This window comes from Choloepus didactylus, chromosome 1 (genome assembly GCF_015220235.1).
Source record: "Choloepus didactylus isolate mChoDid1 chromosome 1, mChoDid1.pri, whole genome shotgun sequence".
Taxonomy (NCBI): Eukaryota; Metazoa; Chordata; class Mammalia; order Pilosa; family Megalonychidae; genus Choloepus; species Choloepus didactylus.
In genome coordinates this window covers 78,699,244-78,720,532 of record NC_051307.1, presented here as the reverse complement: position 1 = coordinate 78,720,532, position 21,289 = coordinate 78,699,244, and the positions used below count along the sequence as shown (strand labels likewise).

General features: G+C 44.3%; 1 protein-coding gene across 3 annotated transcripts in view; it reads right to left on the bottom strand.

Annotated features, from left to right (window-relative positions):
* Nucleotides 1-21,289, bottom strand: part of BOC (BOC cell adhesion associated, oncogene regulated) — a 74,544-nt gene that overhangs the window by 30,328 nt on the left and 22,927 nt on the right. For all 3 annotated transcript variants that reach the window (XM_037835570.1, XM_037835572.1, XM_037835571.1), the window contains exons 3-4: nucleotides 5,811-5,990; nucleotides 4,844-5,122 (exon numbers count right to left, since the gene is read on the bottom strand). In XM_037835570.1, coding sequence (XP_037691498.1) covers nucleotides 4,844-5,122; nucleotides 5,811-5,907 — 376 coding nt within the window. In that variant the 5' untranslated portion in view covers nucleotides 5,908-5,990. The remainder of the gene's footprint in view (nucleotides 1-4,843; nucleotides 5,123-5,810; nucleotides 5,991-21,289) is intronic.

Sequence of the window (21,289 nt, the reverse complement as noted above, 5' to 3'; positions counted from 1 at the left end):
CGTTGAGAACAATTCTGTAAGAAGGAAGATCGTGTTCGATCAGCAATGCCTGCTGTTGGTCCAGAAGCACAGGATGGGGACACGTGAGCCACGTAGTGTGGCCACCCTCCCTGGTGTAAAGTTTGTGAAAAGTAAGGTAAAAAGGAAGGGGAAGAAAGGAAGTCAAAGTCAAAAGAGCATTTCAAAAACCAAGAATTAGATGAGGTGGTCTGAAGTGAGACATTAATAGCAAGAGAGATTTACCAGGAAAATTTAGGTTAAATAAAAAAAAATGTTCACAGAGGAGAGTGGTGGAAAGGGAGGCCCCAGGGAGTGCAGACGGCCATTGTCCACACAGCCAGGACAACCTGGAAAAGAAGCTGGAAAAGCAAGGATGAGATCTTCAGTGTAGGTCTCAACCTCCAGGATCCATACCAGGAGCTGACGTCATGACCAGGTGGGGTGAGGTCCCAGTGGACCCAACGGCCACCGAGATCTTGAGAAAGAAAGCTCTTCTCACCCCCTAACTCCTCAAGCCAAGTCCCAGCCCCCATCATCTAAAATTTCAGGTGATCTCCAGGAGTCAGATGAGGAGGCAGCATCTTTCCAGGGAGACCAAACAGCAACTGCTTTGTCTGAGGATGAACCTGTGAGCACATGCAGAAGGGGCCAGAGGAAAAGGAAGCCTTCAGTGGTGTGTGTGTGTGTGTGTGTGTGTGTATGTATGGTTTTGCATGCGTGTGCAGAGACATGGCACTGCCCTGCCTTTCCTCTAAATGCAGACCATGCCGTCGGTAATCCCATCTACCGCTCAGCCTCCTTTGTACATCAGCCAGCCAGCAAAACACAGCCCCCATTCTGCTCAGGAATGTGCGTTCAGAAACTTAATCTAACTGCTGAGTCCAGGCCAAATCTTCCAATGGCATTAACCCAAAGACATCACCCTCTTCTCCCGCCCCTCCTGCCTTCCCACCACCCCCGTTGCTGCCTCCAAGTTGGGGAGGCTGCAGTTCCACGCCTCCGACTCCCTCTTCCCTTGACACAGCCCCTCCAGACAGCTCTCTGTCTTTCCAGCACTTCTTCATCCTTCCAGTCAGGTCCAAACATTTCACTTCTGGTTCACGTCTAAATGACAAGCCAATAGTTCCTGGCTTTCAAACAGGACTAGCTCAGCTCCTGCACAAGCCTTTCTCTCACCGTGCTTTCTTGGGTAGCAACCAAACCCAAACCTTTGTCCTCACTGCCAAAGGCAGATCCCTTCAAGCACTAGAGAAAGAAGCAGCCAGGAATTTTTTTTTTTTTTTTTAATAAAAGCTATAAATTGTCTCTCCTCACACAGATACACCTTGAGGCAGAAAGAGGGCTCCAAAATAAATCGTCTACTCTCCAACTCGCTCTTCCTCCAAACAATAAAAGATTCAGCCTGGCTCGTGATTAGGCCAAATGAATGGTTATGGAGTTCATTGAAATGAGTGTCCACAGACACACGTGCTGACCATTTGCAGATGAAATCTCCCCCCTAGATGAGCAGCATTACCCTTTAAAGACACAGACACTTAATGGTAATAATGAACAACTGGAAGAGACCTAATTGCCCAGCAAGAGTAAGGGGTTCAATGCGTTTTGGTGCAGCCTCTGGAGGGGTGGCATTCTAGGCCCATTAATAATTACGAACATGCTCTGGAGGGGAGGCAGGGAGGGAGGGATTATCTAGAAAGGGGCACCAGGGAACCTGCTGGAGTGAAACCGGCACATGGGTGTACACATATAACACACATGAAAAATGCATCAGCTGGTTCACTTATGATTAGTGCAATTTGCAAACTTTATGCATTTTATACCTGAAGAAAAAGTAAATCATGGTCACATGGCCAATGAAAAATCCTTATCATAGAATATCAAGGGGAGGAAATAAGGACAGCAACTATGTTCAGTAGGATCATCACAACAATGTAAAAATACAGATATGGATAAAGACTGGAAGGATATACTCTAAAATGATAACGGTAGGTGCATGAGGATGGTGGGCTTAGGGAAGATATTATTTGTATATTCTAAACATTCTATGATGTAATTTAATTACAACTTTAAAAAGTAAAAGAGGAATATGATAGGAAGTATAGCTCTGACCTGAGCCCTTCTGCTGTGATGAGACCCCCTGCCTTCTGCTACTCCTCCCTGCCTTCCTCACCCAAGTCTCCTGGCACCCCATCCTGAAAGGCACAGCTGGCAGCAGAGGCCCCTGCTGGCCTCCCAGAGCCTGCCCCCCACGCTGAACACTCACAGCCTGCTCTATCGGAGGCCTGGCCTTCACCCACCTTGGATGCTCCCCTGCCACAAAGGAAAGTAGCAACACTGTCGGGAGCCTCTAATACACAGCCCGTGGTCAGCCTGATCTCCAGGGGACACTCCCTGCCTGTTCCGGTTTGCTAATGCTGCCATTATGCAAAATACCATAAATGGACTGGCTTTTATAAAGGGGGTTTATTTGGTTATACAGTTACAGTCTTAAGGCCATAACGTGTCCAAGGAAAAGCATCAATAGGGTACCTTCACTGAAGGATGGCCATTGGCATCGGAAAACCTCTGTTAGCTCAGAAGGCACATGGCTGGCATCCACTTGCTCCCAGGTTGCATTTCAAAATGGCATTCTCCAAAATGTTGCTCTCGGAGCATTTTGCCCTCGCTTAGCTGTAGCTCCTCTTCAAAATGTCACTCACAGCTGCTCTGAGGTCCTTCTGTTTGTCAGCTCGTTTATATAGCTCCAGTGATTTAATTCAGACCCACCCTGAATGGATGGGATAACACCTCCATGGAAATTATCCAATCAAACTTTTCACTCACAGTTGATTGAGTCACATCTCCATGGAAACCCTCAATCAAAGGATTCCAATCTAGTCAACACTAATATGTCTGCCTCCACAAGATTGCATCAAAGATAATGGCGTTTTGGGGACATAATATATCCAAACTGGCACACTGCCTATCTCCCCAAGAAAAGGGGACGGCTGCTTGACTGTTCCCCAAGAAAACAGGGATATTACACACAGTCTCCATTCCATTCTGCCATGGAGTAAAGTCCCTCCAGGAATCTAAGGACCAGAGGCAAGGAAGGGGTCTGTTCTCCTTCTCCATCTCTTACCACTTTCCTCCCAGGACTCACACACCCCAGGGACCCCAGCTGACTTTTTTTTTTTTTTTTTTTTTGTAAATTTTTCGTTATGAAAATTTCAAAGTATACAACAACAGAGAGAAAGTTATAATGAAGCTCCATGTTCCATAACCCAGCGTTAACAATTATTAGCCTCTGACTATCTTTTCTCATCTGTAACTCCACTCCCCGGTATTATTCTGAAGACAATCACAGATATCTTATCATTTCAACCCCAACTGACTTTGATAGAGGAGCATTTCAGAAATTTGCTGCCTTAGGCATGACCCACGAAATCAGGCCACCAACCTCCTGGAACACATCATCTATGAGGATCTTAATAGTGAATATGCAAGTCCAAAGCAGAACCATCAGGGACAGAGGTCACTGCTGTCATGAGGGAGCAAACTCTGGAAATCTTAAAAGTTTAACTTCAAATACCACTAATGTCTCAGCTAATTTACCTATTCCCTACAGCTGAGGTTCCAGGAAAAGGGCCAAGTCAGAGGCACTTCTTAATACTTCCTGGCTAGGGCTCAGCATGTAAGAATGCGCTTTGAGGCAGCTCTGCAGCATTCAGTAATTTATTTAATCAGCTAAGTCTCATTTATCCGTATGTACAAAGGGTAGAATATCAGATAATGTCAATATTGTGCCTGGGACATGGTACATTCAAATGGTAATTATATATAATGGTAATTTGAAGTCTTCTTCATCCTCCTTGCACAAAACTGTCACCTTTTTCTCTCCCTCTTTTCTGTTCTTATCACTTTTCATTACGCTTTACTGTTCATATTCCAGGCCTGTGGAATATTGCCTGTCTCTCACAGAAAAACCAGAAGCCAAATCTGGGATGGTGGAGTATTGGGGACTGAATTTTGTGCCCCACAAAGGCAAGCTCAGGTGCCAACCCCTAGTCTGTGGATGTGAACCCAAATGTAAATAGGCCCTTTAAAGACGTTGTTAGTTCAGGTGTGCTCAAACTGAATGAGGGTGGGCCTTCATCCAATATGGCTAAAGTCCTTTATAAGCAAAGGAAATTGGACACCGAAGGAGAAGCCATGAGGAGCAGCTAGAAGTCAATGGAACCCAGAAGAGAGAGGAGAAGATGCCGCCACGTGCATTACCATGTCACAGAAAATCCAAGGACCAAGGATCGCCAGCAGTCAGCCCCAGAATGCCACAGTCTCTGAGAAGCAAGTGTAACCTTGCTGACCCCTTGATTTTGGACTTCTCTAGCTTCAAAACCATGAGCCCTTACATTCCTGTTGTTTAAGCCACTGCATGGTATTCGTTTTAGCAGCTGAGAAACTAATACAGGGAGGCTTTGCCCTGACCACACACAGCCCTGGCAGATGCTCTGTGTGTTGGCTGTGAGGATGGAGGGAGCTGGATGAGCCATCGGCACAACCACAGGGTGACCAAGAAGAAAGGCATGGCATGGCCCAGCTCGGGGTCCCCAGAAATAGTTCAACCTTGTCAAGAGCAGTGGCCAGCTCTCCCTGCTCTGACACTAATTCCAGGCATAGCCCCTATTCAGAGTGAAGCTTCCCAACATCACAGTGGTCCTTCTGCCATTGGGGATTTGGGGGCAGCTACTATTCTCAGATTTGAGATTTCAGCTGTTACAGCACTTTTTATAGTAAGGCTAACGGGGTAATGGTGTTGGGGAAGTGGGAGAGAGGGAGAGAGAAAAAGGCAAGCAGCACTCACTGGCTAGCGTCACAGGGGCGGGCACACTTGCCACGGCCCCTGCAGGCATCCGTGCCACGCACTGGTACCGTCCCACGGTGTGGTTGTTGAGCGCCATGATGACGAGGGTCCCGCGGGTGATGAGGACCCCCAGAGCATCATCAGAGCCATTCAACTCCTTGCCGTTCAGGCGCCAGGTGATGTCCATCCCTGGGGGCTCCACCACGCAGCCGAGGACCACAGTCCCTCCCAGCTTCTGGACGGTAGAAGCAGGCTGCACAGTGACCTGAGGCACCTCATCTGCAGGAGGGACAGGGATGAGCAGTGAGCCGAGAGCCCCAAGAAACCAAGAGCTTTGCTTTCAGAAGTTCACCACAGGGCGGCTGTCTAGAGCAGGGCACTACAGAGGAGTTGCTTTATAATAATAACTCCACCGCCTGTGACCCTTTTCCCAACCTGTCCTTGTTCCTGGAAAGTAAGCTGGGAGTGGCAGAGTAGTGTAAAGGTGAGGTCTGAGGTTTGGTGTTGGACAGCTCTGGGTCTGAATCCAGGACCACTACTTCTAAGCCATGTGATGTTAGCCTTTATTAGTCCCAGTTTCTAATCTAGAAGATGGGGATGAAAATTCTTGCCTCACAGCATTACTGTGAGGCTTAGAAACTGTGTGTAAATTGCCTGCTATATCCTGTATAATAAGTGCTCAATAAAAGGCAATAGATATTATTCTCACTATTGCTATTACTCTGGTATATCTTTGAAATGAATAAAGTTCTAAAATACAACCAAAATGTTGTTGTTGTGATGATTTCTCATCTTGTATTCTGGAGCATGTCCCTGGAGGCTAATGGGAATAAAGTGTTCTTTGAAATCCAGGAAGAGGAAGGCCTTTTTACAGAGTTATTGTGGAATGCTTAATGCTTCCATTTGACATGGGGGCACAGTGTTCTTCCAAGCGGGACAGGCTAAGAAAAGGAAGGAAAGCACTCACTCAAGTGTGCGAAGCAGCCCACTGTGGCCAAGATGAGGCAGGCGAGAGTGACCTCGGGCCTCTTCCCTCTCTGAATCGTTGTCATCCCACACAGCATGGTGAATCACGGAGGGTCCGAAGTCAGCGTCCCATCGGTCACGGTGGGTCACTCTAGGAGATCCAGCAGTCCCCTGCAACACTCTGTTGTGAGAGAGAAACAGAGAGAAATGGCCACAGTGGGTGTGCTGGGTAGGGCCGTGTCCCCAAAATGTCACATCCACTCAGAATGTGACCTTATCTGGAGATTGGGTCTTTGCACATGTACTTAGTTAAGATGAGGTCATGCTGGGCTTGGGAAAACCTAAATCCACTGACTGATGTCCTTATAAGAAGCTCGTAAGAGACACAGAGTGAAGACAGAGGCAGCTCCTGGAGTGACGCAGCTAGGACCCAAAGAACGCCAAGGGGTGCTGGAAGCAACCAGAAGCGTGGAGAGGCGTAGGGCAGATTCTACCCTAGAACCTCAGAGGGTGCATGGCCCTCCGACATCTTGATTCTTTCTGACTTCTAGCCTCCAGAGCTGTGAGTGAATTAAGTTTCTGTTGTTTTAAGCCCCCCAGTTTGTGGTACCTCTTTATGGCAGTCCCGAAGCCAATACAGTAAGAATGCCTGTGATGTCCCTGCCATAGCCACAGGGCCTGGGTTTGTCCCTCACCCCCATCTTCCATGCTACCAGAATGCCAGAGAAACTCTCACACCAATTCTCATCCAAAAGAAGCTTCTTGTAAGTTGACCCCTTGAGCTCTTTGCTCTTTCCCTTGAGCTAGAAGGTCGTTTTAGTCTGGTAAGAATGCTAGTGACTTGCCCAGTGGGTTTGCAGCAAGAAGGACAAGGGAGCACAAGGTACAGCGGGATCGAGACCTGTAGCTACATCCAGGACATGGGGCAGCGAACGCCCAGCATGATGTCGGAGAGGAAGAAATAATCTTTACCATTTGAGGCCAGATGTTCTCGGCTATGCCCACAGTGTAGACTTTCATGGGCTAGCACTGTCATGTGTGTAAATGAATGAATCCTAAAGTCTCAGCAACTCTCTAAAGATCTGTCTTGATTCTCCTCACTCCAGCACTATACCTGTATCCCTGTCAACTCACTTCTATTCCTGGAACTAACCCAACCCTCACTCAGCTGTCTTTACCTCTGCTCCTCCAAGCACAAGCACAGAAAGGAGTCACACATCAGCCGAGGCCCCTCACTTTTTCAGGGCATATGTCTTATTTTGGCTTCACTTGTTGGCATCTACATCTCTGTGTTTTTAGTGTTGGAATTCTAAGTTTTCCATTCTCTAATACACCCGTGTTCTTGACTATTTATTGCCCAGTTGCACCTCTAACCCAGAACAGGGAAAGGATATATTCCTTTGGGGTTTTAGCTTGCACTCCCCCTCTAGCAGCCTGAATACACATCTCACTATCAACCACCCTCTTCACTGCTGCCTAGAACCCTGACTCCTCCCTCCCACAGTCTTATTACTTCATGCTTCCCTTAAACTACAGCCCTTAAAAGATTCATCAGAATCACACTAGGGCAAGTGTATATACTAACACACGCACACATTTCTATCTCAGCCAAAACCAAGATTTCCCTTCTATTAACCATGCTTTTCAATGACATACTTACAGAACACTAGGCAAGATCCTTGTACCAAGATCCTTATTAGGCAGAGAGGTATAAGAATGAGCTTCAGATAATATTTAAGGCAACATGCGAATGATCTGGCAGTGGATAAACCCCCTGAACCATGTACAGGTGGCAGTATTAATAGGCTATTTCTAGGAGTGCACCATATATTCAGAATGTTAACTCTTCTGGACTGTTTTATCTAATCAGTGATTTTTTTCTCAAGACCTGTAGTCACTGCTGAAATATCACAGGACGTAGTAAAGCTCTGCAAATGAGAAATGTGTTCTGCTCGCCAGTCTCTGAAGTTCTGGCTGCCTACACCGGCTGCCATAAGAGCCAGGCATGAGCCTTTCAACCACCGGCACTCCTGACCTAGGAGACTGAAAGCTGGAGTCCAAAGCTCTTGATCTCTGCTGGCTAATACCTGGGTTTAGCCTCAACCTTTCCCTCCTCCAAGGCTCTGTGGCCCTTTGGGCCTTTTGCTTTCGCACCTGCTGCTGAGAGGCCATATCCACGCAGCCCAGAGAGCACAGCATCCAGCACCTATAACGAAACCAGATGGAAGACACCAGCCCTATACTGATGTATAAAATACATCTTCCAAGAAACAGTTCTTTCCCCCTTGCCTTTTATTCCTTCCCTTTGCCTTGTGACTTCTATCAAAGGACCTGCAAGACTCCTCAACTGCTCTGGGAAAGGAAACAGCACATTTCCTAAAAGGAATCTGGAAGAAACTTTTTAAAGAAGCTTTTCCAAATTCTGTCCTAACAAGATAATTTCCAGTTGGCGTAGAGAGAGAGCAAGCTTTTGCTCTTTTTCAGACAATCCCATAACTCAAAGTTGCAATGTTATTGGCAAAGTGAAATTAATGAGGGCTGCACAGGATGGGTGCATGGCCAGAAAGGGTAGGGGTGTTGAGAGATGGAGGATGCCAGCTACCACGTACAGGTACCCCACTAAGCTCTTTGCATAGCTCTTTTCATTTTCACCTCAACTCTACAAGGTGGGTACTCATTTCCATTTTACAGGTGAAGAAATTGCATTCCAGAAGCTGAAATAATGACCAAGATCACGTTATCTGTAGGCCTGGATTGAAACCCTTCTTGGGCTGACTCCAAAGCATTGTGTATTCAGCCACAATATTATCCCTGCCTTTTCAGCCTTTTCCATCAGAGCTCTGCACCCAATGGGTGCTTAACAGACATAGTTGGAATAAGGGTGATGACAAACAGTGAGGAATTTTAACAGTGGTTTCTGGAGGAAGAGTTCACTAATATGTTTGCAAACCAAAATGAAAACGCAAGCTTTTGGAGCCCTCTCAATTTTCCAGATTCTTGTTTTAATTCTCTAATTTACTTTCCCCAGTAAAATAACACATTTATAGAGAACACTGCATGAGTTCTCAGTCATGTGATTTTAGAGAACTAGCTTGTTCAGGGCCTGCCCCAGGTTCCCCACCTCCCCAGGAGATGGATAACACCTGTTCATTCCCAGCCTGACAAAAGCACCAAAAGGGCAAAACATTCTGGAAAGATGGGAGGAGGAAAGTAGAAAGGGAGAAAAGGAGGAAGGGAGGGAAGGAGACAGAAAGTGAATACAAAGTAATAAAAGGCAAATAAAGGAGAAGAAGACATAGAGGAAGGGACAAGAGGGCTGTTTTTTATCTGAGCACAGGGCAGCCAGAGAGGTGTTTGGGTTGTAAAGTCGACAAAGGTTTTACTGAGGAAATTCAGCCCAGACCCCCTCCTGCTTAACGAGCACCAGCCAAACAATTCCCATTACTTCTGCACCCTCAGTAATTTATAAGCTTCAAAATGGAAACAGATCCCACTACTGCTGCCAGCCACCAACCTGATTTTATAAAAGCAACAAGGAGAAAAGAATGTAGCTGGGGAGGGAAAAGGGGTGAGAAGAGGCAGGTATCCAAAGAGGGAGAGAGGAGTTAACTCATTAATCTCCACAACAGAGTTGCAAGCGGGTACCATTTTAATGACCTCAAACAGGACATGTCACATTTAATCCACATAAAAGCAGAACTGTGGACAATCCCCCTCTCCCCCAAAAAACGAAAAAGATAAAAAGTAGGAGATATGTGGTCACTGGAGGTATGATGGGTTTTATTTAGCAGCTAGTGAAATTGAGTTACTTCCCAGAGCAAGATGTCTAGTAAGCTTGGTCTGGAAAGACAATTGCAAGGATTTAGGTCTCTGAGAACTTTGTTTTAAAGATTAAAAAAAGAAAAAAAATGGGCAAGTAAGGTTTAAGTTGGAGTATCTAACTGCACTGTAATTTTGCCCCAATGTGAAATGAGCAAGGCCCAATTTCAAGGCTGGGTGATGGCACCAGTTAGGCCTGTTATTTTTCTTGGCAATTCATTATGTCATATATTTGGATGAGAAAAAAGGAAACTAGATCCTTCTTATTTTCTATGCACTTTCCCAGAAAAAACAGAACTCAAAAAAAGTCAAAAGCAAAGAGAAGGGAAAAATGAGTTCTTGCCATGAATTACTCAATGAGACTTAATGTACTTGCCTTTTTGAAGGAAAAAGAAGGCAAAGCAAAGCAAATGTGTCTGAGAAGTTTAACTGCTGACATACATGTTCCCCACTGAAATACTCTCCTCCAAAATGGAGTTTTTGAAACTGTCCAAAAACAACAACAACAAAACACTTTTCTGGAGTTGAGACCAACCATGTGAAATTGTAGCCTCAGACTATTTACTTTTTGAGAAAATTACAAACAACTGAGCATTGATGATTGGCAGGAGAAGGCCAACTCCACCTTCTCGCCAGGGGCCAGGCTTATGGGCTGGAGCACGGTGGGGCCACCACAAGGCGAGGTGGGCTCCTGCCCTGAGCTCCCAGGCTGCAGTCCTCCCTACCTGTGTCAGAAGGGCAAGCTTTGCTGAACTGAAATACAATTCACACCCCAGACGGGCTGTGCAGGAGAGAGAGTTCTCTGGCAGATATCCTGAAGAGACTTTTTAAAAAACATTCATTTTAATGGCCAGACTGCGATCTAAGTCTTTTGTTCCACTGGCTGAGGGGGCCGAGCTGCATGAAGAAAAGAACTACTTCTGCTTCCAAATTAAATCTTTTATATGTTCCCAGTTTTGTAAATTACCTGAAAACTCAGAGTAAGATATACCAGAGTCACCTGGGTTTGAGAAAAAAATAATATCCCAATTATTTATGAAGGCAGAGAAAAACTTTGCTCCTACAAGATTCTGGGAAACTGGGGTCCAAGTGTCAATACCACTCTGGTCTCCTTCCACAGGAGAAGGAAATGGGGGAAATAACTGAATTTAGTTCTCAGAGGGCTATTGCTTCTCAGACTTTGGGCTAAGATCAAGTGTAATTCTCAGAGGACTGAAAATGTGACTTTAGACTTGCGAAGGAATTTTTTTTTTAAAAAAAGGTCATTTTTACTTAAAAAGATGTATTTTATAAACAGATCTAATTAAAGGGAACTATTTTAATTTAGGAGAGGCCTCAGAGAAAATAAAATAATAGCCTAGAATAATGTCAAACGTTATCGAGTGTTATAAACAAGGAAAGCAAGGCTCAGAGATGCTAAGAGATTTGCTGAAGGTCTCACAGCTCATTAAAGTGAGATTTAGGGCTACATATCACATCTTCTGGCTCCTCCAGTGCACTTTCCACTAGCCCAACACTGTCTCCCAGCAAAATTGTTTCTGGAGCCATATTATCCAAATGCTTGTTCACTTTAGAACAAATTTTAGAATGTTTCTAAATTTACTTTAAATCGTTACCCCTGAATCATTATCTGTAACAGTGACTTCATGTGTGATCCTTTTCAATCCTTTTAATATTCCCATCCTAAATGGAACACTTTCCTACTGTTTAGCACAGAAATCCCTTCAATTTCTCTACCAGAGCAGTACTGCCCAATAGAATGTACTGAAATGATGGAAATGTTCTCTACCTATGCTGTCCAAAACCATAGTCACTAGCCACATGTGGCTATCGAATATTTAAAATGTGATTTGTGTAGTGAAAAATTCTTTATTTAATTTAATTTTAATTTAAAGGGCCATATGGGGAGAGTGTTGCCACATTGGACAGCATAGTTCTAGACTAATATCAGGAAAAACTACCCAGAAATACTGATGTCATACGGGGGAGAACAACATTTTGTTCTTCTTTACGTATAAGCCCCTCTTTAGCCAGCCTCTAAATCGATTTCTACCTTAGTCTTCATCTAAATTCTGTGTATAAGTCTTGTATTAAAAACTATGTGTATTGTTATTTTTTAATTATTATATTACTGGGAAGAAAAAATGTCACTGTGCTCTACCACATACAAGGCAGTATGCAAAGAACTGAGTACCAGAAGATAGAATTCAGTCCCAAAGAGCTTAAAGGAAAATGTGGTTTGTAAGTCAGCTAGTGCCTAGCAAATATCCATAAGCTCCTCTTCCTTTCCCAGCCTCCTCTGCAGTTAGCTTAGGACCATGTGACCAGTGCAAGCCAATGAGATGTAGTGGGTCACTTCTGGGCAAGGCTGTGGAGTGCTCAAGAGCCGCTTCCATCCCTCCTGGTGAGCTCAAAGATCCCATGCTTCAGAAGGCATAGCTACCAGATGGAAGAAGGCAGCTCAATCTGTGACATGAGAAGAAATAAACCTCTGTTGCACAAAAACCACTGAAATTTCGGGATTACTCTATGTTATATTTTAGTGTTCTTATTAATAGCTCAACACATCACCAATTCAGGAATAAAGGAGAAAGGAAAAGAAGAGCAAAGGGAAGACACCATTTTTCAGTTTCAGGTTTTCAGGAAAGGTTTTCTGGATACAGGGTTTGAAAGTGGGTCTTCTGGGAGATGCACATGTAAGGAGGAGGAAGGCTCTGCAAGAAGATCAGCACTCGCCAGGTGGGAAAGCAGGTTTCCTGTTTGGAGGGTGGTACTTCAGGCATCAGGTTTTCTTGAAAAGTGGGCTCCAAGCTTTTCTGATCTAGCTCCCTTATGCATGAAATATTCTGGGCAAACATCTGTAATACATGCACACTTATTTATAAATTAAATGCATGCACTACCAAACTAAAATATGTACATTATAATATTACACAATGTCTACAAATGGTATATGGGAATCCTGTATTTTATGCATGATTGTTCTGTATACCTACAACTTCTCTAATAAAAATAAACAGAAATAAAAACAATAAAAAATAAACAGAACCTGCCAGATAATCTATAAATAAATAAATAAGGCAAATAAGAAAAACAAATTTTAAAAAGATGAGGTAAAAATGAAATGTCACATTTTAATGACTTGTTAATCATGATTGTTTTATAACATCATTAGCCAATATCTTAAGACAGAAAGTATACTGAGGACTAGGTTCATCATTAATGGTGTAGATGTAATCTCTCTTAAATATTCGGCTTGAATGTTAATTATTTTATTGACTTTTCCTCAGATGTGATTCTATTCTTTTTGTTTTTAGTTGCTAATGTGGCTTGAAAAGGGTCAGCTGAGCTGTTTTCCTCCTGTTTGCATGCACTTGGATTATCAACATTCTCTTCAAACACAGTTTCTTTACAGGGATCTCTTTAAGCCACTTGTCCTTCTGTGAGAGTTAATTTAGTTAAAACTAAAAAAAAATGTAATCTGTAAATCCACTTAACCTTGAGCAGGAGAACTGGTGAGTGAAGGAACAAATGAGTGAGGTCCCCAGGCTGTGGCGATCCCGGGGGTGCTGAGGTGTTACTTGACTGACAGGAACTGAGGTACCACCGTGGATCCCTATATTAAATATTAGGAAAGCTGAATGGCTTTTTTTTTAAAATAAGCCTTTTTTTTTAAAGGAAAATAAACATTAATTAAGAGAGTTGCTAATATTTTCTTCCAGTGCCCCAATGGAATTTGGTCTATTTTCTCTGGGGAACTTGCACCCCACCTTGGAGACAACTATCCCAGAAGAAGGAGAAGGGGCAAGCAAGGCATGGAAGACCAGGGAAAAGAGTTTGAAATTAACACAATAGACAGAGTGGTATTGATCATCTCTGAGCAAGGGAATATGACAAAAGTGGTAATTTGAGGCGAGTAGCCAAACCTCACTCATTCTCACCAAACCCCAAATTGGTTAACAAGCTGCTTACATGGACAGTGTCTATTTCCACTGGGGCAGGTTTGCCACCCCTCACCATCAAGGCATGGGGAAAGAAAAGGAGTCTCCTACAGAGAGAAGTCACATCTGGCTTCTGAGTAAAGAGGTCTTGTGTTTTGATTTGCCCACTGAGAAGGCACATTTAATCCCCTCCCACCTTCACCACTTGAAAAAGTTACTTAGCTCAACCCTGAAAACTACAGGGGAGTCTCATTTCTTCCTCACACATACCCCTTCCTGAAATGGCCTCATTTCCTTAAAGATATATATATATTATAAAAATCATCCCTAAAGAGAGAGAGAGAAACCTTTATTGCTAAACTGCAAAAAAAAAAAAAAAAAAAAAAAAAAGAGAAAGGGAAAAGCACTTTCTTTCTTCTACTCTCCCTCCTCAATCCCCCCACCCCTATTCCAAATAAATCCAATTTGACAACCCTGCTAATTGGATAAATGCAGCTTCTACACTCCTAGATGGCCGCTCCCTTTTCTTTTTTTTGTTTTTGGAGGGCTCAAAACAGGGTGATTGTGCTGCTCTTTAACACGAATTCCATCTGCTTTATTTCTCTCTCTCCATTCAACACTCCTCTTGAATATTTATGAAGCCTTCCCTCCTCTATCCCCTTTCTACCCAATTCCATCTTCTTGCCTCCCTCAACCTCCCCCTCTCCACCCTGCCTCCAGCCTCCTCTCCCTCCTCTCAGACTTGCTACAAAACCCTTCCAAACGCCGCCCCCCCCCTTTAGATAAACACAGGCAGTGTCAAGTGTGAGAAGGAGGGGGAGGTGGGGAGGGGATTCAACTGCCAGTCAAGCCCCCTGGCCTTCAATGAGGCCCGGGGGCCTCCCCTAATCTGCTGCATGCTTGCCATATGTGGGCTGGGTTGCCCTGGGAAACACTAACAGGCAGAACAGAGCTTAATAGAGTCCATATTCATTGTAATGCAGTGAGATAGCTCAAGGCACCACTGCCCTACAGTCCGGTTTCATTCTTCTGCTTCCCACTTTCTTTCTGGTTTTCCTCCCTGTTTCTTTCTTTCTTCCTTTCAAAAGGACCATGTCCTCAGAGAGCTCTAATTTGGAGAGGCCGGGGTGGCCAAAAGGCTGGACTTGGGGGTTAGGAGTAAGAAAGGTGAAGGTGGTGTTTGGGGGGGAAGGGTTGCAGTTGTGAGACGTGGGAGCTCCCAGGAGACCAAAGGGGGCAGATAGGTGCAGCACTGGCACAGAGGAAGGAGCACGTGGTATTGTGTGTACCTACACAAGTATGTGCACACTTGAGCCTGCACATGTGCAAGAAGGGTGGATGGGGATGGGGATGGTCTTTGAGGGTTGGTGCCCAGAAGAGCATTCACCCTTCAGGGCCTTAGGGGATGGAAACCTTATTTATTCAGCCACCTATACCTAAGTATCACTGAACCTCTCCTGCTTGTCCACCACCACCACTCCCTCGCTCCCAGCATCTCCAATCCCAACCAACTTAAGGCCATTAAAGTCAGTGACACCTATTCCCCAGGGTGCCAGGCCACGACCAATTCCCAGCTCTCCGCAATTGCCTCGAAGAGTGTTGCAAAGGGATGAAATAAACCCCTGCAAAGGGAGAAGACCATCAGCCAGCTGAGTTCCAGCCCTCTTTCTCCTCTGGCTAGTCTGGCTCTGAGAGAGATGTAGTCTTGGCATCTGCAGCCAAGCTAAGAGCATAGTGGGCCTCTTTGCACTGAAGGCCTGGGCTGTGAGTGAGTTAGGCCTTGTCACTTCTGCTGAGAGTGAGACACGAAGCCCCCTGAGGTCAGAGGTGCTCTTCCCCCAAGGCCTAAAGGTGGGCTGGGTGTGGAGGCCGTGGAATGTGGGAATGGGGCATAGTACATTCCTCTCCACTACTCAGAAAAATTAAAATTAAGGACAGAAACATGACAGAATTCCTCGAAGAATAAGGAGTCGGTTTCATAAATTGTAAAACATAAAGTGATTTGTTCTGTGACTGTAAAAATCACACATTTAAAATCAAGATAGAAAATAGAAGCAAAGGAAAAACTATAAGAACTTTCATATACTCTCCCGTAGTTGAAATTTTAATCTTGTGGTGTCTGGCACACAGGAGGAGCTTATGGCTGCTGTGCTGAATGAATGAATACATATGCTGCTATCGTCTTACGGCTGCTCAACTAGATTGACAACCACAGTTGGGGTTGAAGTGGGTGAAAATGGTTTTAGCAGCAGCAGCAAAGAGCTCCAGGAAAAGGTGCAGCAACATTCCTGCCACAGTGATCAGTATCTTACAGAGGTCTTGTTAGTCCCCTCCTCCCATCCAAAGTCAGTAGGCTAAGTCAGATAAAATAGCCTAAACCAAAGTAGATGCTGGAGCTTGTTTTTGCCTTCCAGTTGCCTTCAAGTTGTTTTTGCCTTCCAAATCTATCTTCCATTTTCCTTGCTCTTACCACAAAAGCTACAACATAAATCTATGGTCTCCTAACTTAACCCAAGTCCCTATATCCCAACAACCCTGCAGGGAATGGTACAGTGGCTGTTTTTAAGGGCCAAGGAAAAATTTTCCATTCCTGGTTCTAAAACTTAAAATGCATTTGGTCATTGAAAATGATACCCAGGAGCCACCCCCAGCACCATCGCCATCCATATCTATTAGGGACCCGTAAAGGCAATGCCTCCTCTCTGATGACTCCCAAATCTTGGCAGAAGCCAGAGCAGGGTTGGACAGGGTCTTCCAGGACTGAGAGAGCACTGCCCTCCCTGCAGGAGAAACCTTCCTCTCCAAGTTCCTTTTTCCCCAGATAGCCCTATATTGAGTTGTTTTGATTCCAACATGCTGTATGTGTTAGAAAGGGGCAAGTGGGGATGCCTGGAGGCTGTGGCCAGCCAGTCTTGGAGCAGCCAAGCTCTTCCCAGCCTTCCTGCATTGAGCACTCAGGTCAGTAATCTTCCATTCCAGAAGCCCATAGGCACCAAGTATGTTCTGAAACTCTTCGCAAGTACATGCAAGCCATGTTGGCTGTGAACATGTAGGGGTGGGTAGAAGTGTCCCTGAGCAATTCTGTGCAGGAATAAAGGCATGGAAAGGACGTGGTGGGGCCCAGAATGGCCTATTCATCAGAGAAAGGAGGACAGTTAGTTACTCTGTCTCCACCATACCCTTGCCTTTCATTTCACTGTTCAGAGAACACACATTAATGACCAGCTTATAGAAACAAATACTCAAACTCATCTACTCTTCCCCTAAACCATAAAAAGGTTCACTACCCACTCAGCTGCCCAACCTTGCACTCATCCTTGACTCCTGCCTCTCCCTGATTCCCGACCCCAGTATCTTATGGACTCTGTTAAGTCTGACAGAAGCAGCACCAGCCAAAAGAAATACAATGCAAGCCACATATGTAACTTTAAATTTTCTAGTAGCCACATCTGAAAACTAGTAGCCATATTGAAATTAATTTTAATATCTTTTAACACAATCTGTCCAAAATTTTATCATTTCAACATGAGATTAATGTAAAAATTATTAATGACAAGTTTTTACATTTCACTTTACACTAAGTCTTCTAAAACTAGTGTGTATTTTATATTTATAGCACATCTCAATTTGGACTGGTTACATTTCAAGTGTTCAACAGCCACATGTGCTAGTGGCTACTGTATAGGGCAGCACAGGTCTAGAGCCCTCAAACTGCCTCCCTGTCTCTCCCTTTTTCCCCTCTAATAAGCCTCCACATTGCCGCCTGCCATAAGCTCAACCAAACAGTAAAGATAATAAATGGGCAGCTATAGTAAATGGGCAGCTACCAGTCATTGAGCAAGTGCCTCCTAGAGGCCTCGTACCATCCATAATTCATCTAATTTTCTATCCTTCTCACAATGGCCCTGCAAGGTAGGTGCATGATCATCCCATTTTATAGACAGGAAAACCAAGGCTCAGAGTCTTGTCTAATAGCACACAGAGGCTATATCACAGAGTCAGGATTTGGGTCACATCTGCCTGATTCTAAAACTCTTGGTTCTTTTCACTCTACCATGATGCTTTAAGTAAATTATGACATAAGAATTATTGGACTACTATGATAAAAATCAAGTAGCAATGTGGAAAATATTTTTAATATTTGAAGGAAAAACAATATTGATCCCATTTTGTGATCAATAAGCATGTGGACATTTGGGTAAGGCCTGGAAGGGAACATGAAAAACTAAAAGCAGTTGACTTGAAAATGTGGAGGAATTCTTGGTGATTTTATTTTTTCCCTTTTGAGTTCAGTTAAAACAAATAAGCAAATAGTCCCACCTTTGATAGTTCCCCAACTGAGTCTGGTTAAAGAAGGTTCAAACTCCATCCCTCAACCTTCCAGATCCTTTATAACCAGACTCCAGTCAATCTTCCAGTGTCTTCCTCCCAGCCCTGAACTTCAGGTTAGCTGTATTTTCAGAACTTCTAGGCCTTTGCACCTGCTGGTTCTTCTAACTGAACCACCTTCCCCCTCTCCCTTTATTCCTCCCAAGGAGCTCCCAATTATCCTTCAACACTTACCCCAAACTTCACCTTCTCTATGAAGCCTCCTGTGACCCTTCCTCAACCCAGTTCCCCTTGCACTTTGCACACCTATCGTGATCCTTCCACACTGACTTGCAGGTTGTGATCATATATCTGCCCATAATATGCCTCTTCCCTACAACCCCAGACTATATACTCCTTCAAGGCAAGGATGTGCCTAATTAATCTTGGTAACCCTAGCACTTAGAAAAAGAAAAGCCTTGGCACGTCATAGAGGTTCATTCAATGACTGCTGAACCCAAAATCTGAGTTAAGAAGGAATTTCAGTCTACCCCGTGGACATGTAAGATGGAGGCAAGAGAGAGACACATTGTGATTCATGGTAGAAAAGCATACACACCCAGATAAATCCCTTGGTTTTTCAAAAAATGGCTCTAACTGTGGCCTTTATTTTTCAAGATGAAATGGCCCCAAATCAGCGGGGACAATCCTGGAGGGAAGGGCCAAGCTGCCTGACAGAAGTCAGTGCCCCCAAAGATGTTCCTGTGGCTCGGGGTTTCATTAAAGAAGCTTCTTTGTTTTCCTTCTTATCTTTTCCACCTCCAAAATGTCAGACTGAGCTTGAGGCTTTGGGTATCCTGCAGCCACTGGACCACAGGAAAATCAAATGTAGGATAACACTGTGACTGTCCCAGTATCCGTGGCCCTGAGCTGAAGGGTGGAAGGAAGCAGGAAGGAGGTATGAGAGAGGGAGAAATGAGTAAGCTACTGAATGAAGAGAAGGTTCAGGCCTGAAGGGATCAAGAAAAGAACTTGGAGAGTGAAGGAGGGATGAGAGCAAAGATTTGATAAGGAAACTATTTACTGGGCTCCTATTCACATACATTACTACTTCTAATCTTCACAGTCCTAGGGGTTTCATTGTCTCCATTTTAGAGATGGGGAGAGATGTTGTCCAATCACCTTTCTTGATGCTTTGTCATGCAAAGTTTTTAGGACTTAACTCAAAATTTTACTTATAGACATAGCTTCTCTACTACATAACACTGTTAGAACTCAGCAGGATTAGCTACTAAAAAACATGAGCCTTGGGTTTGGATATGTGCTCTGCCACTTCTACCTGGAGGAACTTGGGCAAGTTACTTACTCTCTTTGAGCATCAATGCAAATGTGAAAATGAGAATGATAATACCTACTTTGCTAAGCTGCTAAAAAGAGTAAATGAGATAACATGAGAAAGCAATCTGGCACAAAGCACACAGAATAATTTTGGGGACAGGATATCATGGAACTTTTCTACTGAAAGCCATTCACTGGATATCTAATTTCATACAGTGATATTGCCACCTGGTTGGCTTTTAAATTAATGTCCTTTAAGATTTAAAAACATTGCATTTTAGCAACTCTAGATATACTTGATATCATCTCTTTGCTCTTTCCTTACAGGTTGTGCAAAATTAAGCAATGGTCTGACTTTGCTTTCAGAAGTTTACACCCTGTCAGAAGTTCAAGAAATATTCTTTGTTGAACAACAACAACAACAAACAACAAAACACCTCAATTCTATATTGTGTGTCAATAGCCCGGTGGGATAGCGGATCCACGGAGAGTGCTATAGTGTCCCCAAGTCTGCAGCCAGACTTCGTTTCTAACCTCCCAATCTTGGAGTCAACATTTAATATCATTTAAACTAATAACCTCTCTCTCCTCCCCCACCACCTTGCCTCTCTCTACTTGCTCCTGATGATGATAATGACAATAATGATTATAATTCTCTGTAATGTCTCTACTTGTTTGGAGAGAAAGGAGAAAAAAATCAAACAGTAGGCCATCTGGAACAAGAAGTTACAAAGAAGTGTTTATAGAGAGAAAAACATACCTCCAATCCCATCTGACCCCCAGCCCCCACTTCCAGCCCCAAAAAGAAGCCCACTTCCAACCTCATTCAGTAAATGTATAAAGCTACAACAAAACCGCCTGCTCTTTTTCTATGTCATTTCTAGTTCCAGCCGATAGCCAGGGCTATACACACAGAAATCACATAAACAATGACATAAAATGATGCCCAACCCCTGCTGGGAGACTACCTGACATAGGGTGGATGCTCAGGACATCTCTAATGGCAGAAATGCCTATTTCTCTTCATAGTCTTCTCCACCTCCTCCTTTGCATGCCCACCCCACCTACCCCATGCTTGGACATGACGAGAAAAGCTGTGCCATGCCTGTCTTCTCCACTGAATAAGAACCACAGTGGGCTCCCAAGCCAAGTTCTGGAGGGAGAAAGGAATGGGAATACCAGATGCTCACACCCCACTGCCCCTGCTCAGGCTCTGCTTTGCAGCAAGAACACCCACTGGACCGAACAGAGTCAGGGATGGGAAAGAATTTGGAGGTAGGTCTTAAAGCTCAGCAAACATTCACTGAGTACGGGTCCAGGAGGGAGACTTATAAACAAATAAGTTACAATACAGCGCAAGCAGTAGCAGTGTAGGTGACAAAGCTGAGGCTTAAAGGGGTCACGTCACATTGGCTTCTTCTGTGAGTCCTAAGCCCTTCTCCTACCCTAACTGATGCACTTTGAAGGTTCTAGGAATATGCTAGGAATGAACAAGGGTGATATCAAGAGGAATTCTTTTAGGACTTGTGAAAGAGGCTACATTGGAGGGCTGACCTTCAGTACTGAGCCGGGCCTGAGGGTGAGCCTCAGTGTGCACATATTTATGTACACATTTCTTTTGTCATTCCCTGCTGCTTTGCTGGGGGTTCTGGTTCCTCAACCGAACGTAGTAAAAACCAGAGTGCATCTTTTGATTTTCTTGAAGTCATGCTGCATTTTAATTTTTGTATAATAGCTTTTGTCAAAGCTGAATATTGACTAGGCTCTTAGCTCTTTTGAGGACAGGAAGCTGTGCCTTGTTTTTCTTTATATCTCCCTCAGCCCTAGCACAGTGTGTGGCACCTGGCAGATGCTCAGTGGGGCTTGCTGATCTAAATCAAGTCTGCCCAGTGCTGCCCCTGTCCCCCCACCCCACCCGCAGGACCTGCCTCTCTATTGGGAGTGGCTCGGGGTTGCCAGCTATTCTATCTGCCTTTCTCTGCACGTACATGAAACAGAAAGGCCCTGCTTTTCCTACCCCACTTCTGAACCAAACTCTGTTACCTTCGTGGACGATCTGGGGAAAATGTCTTTC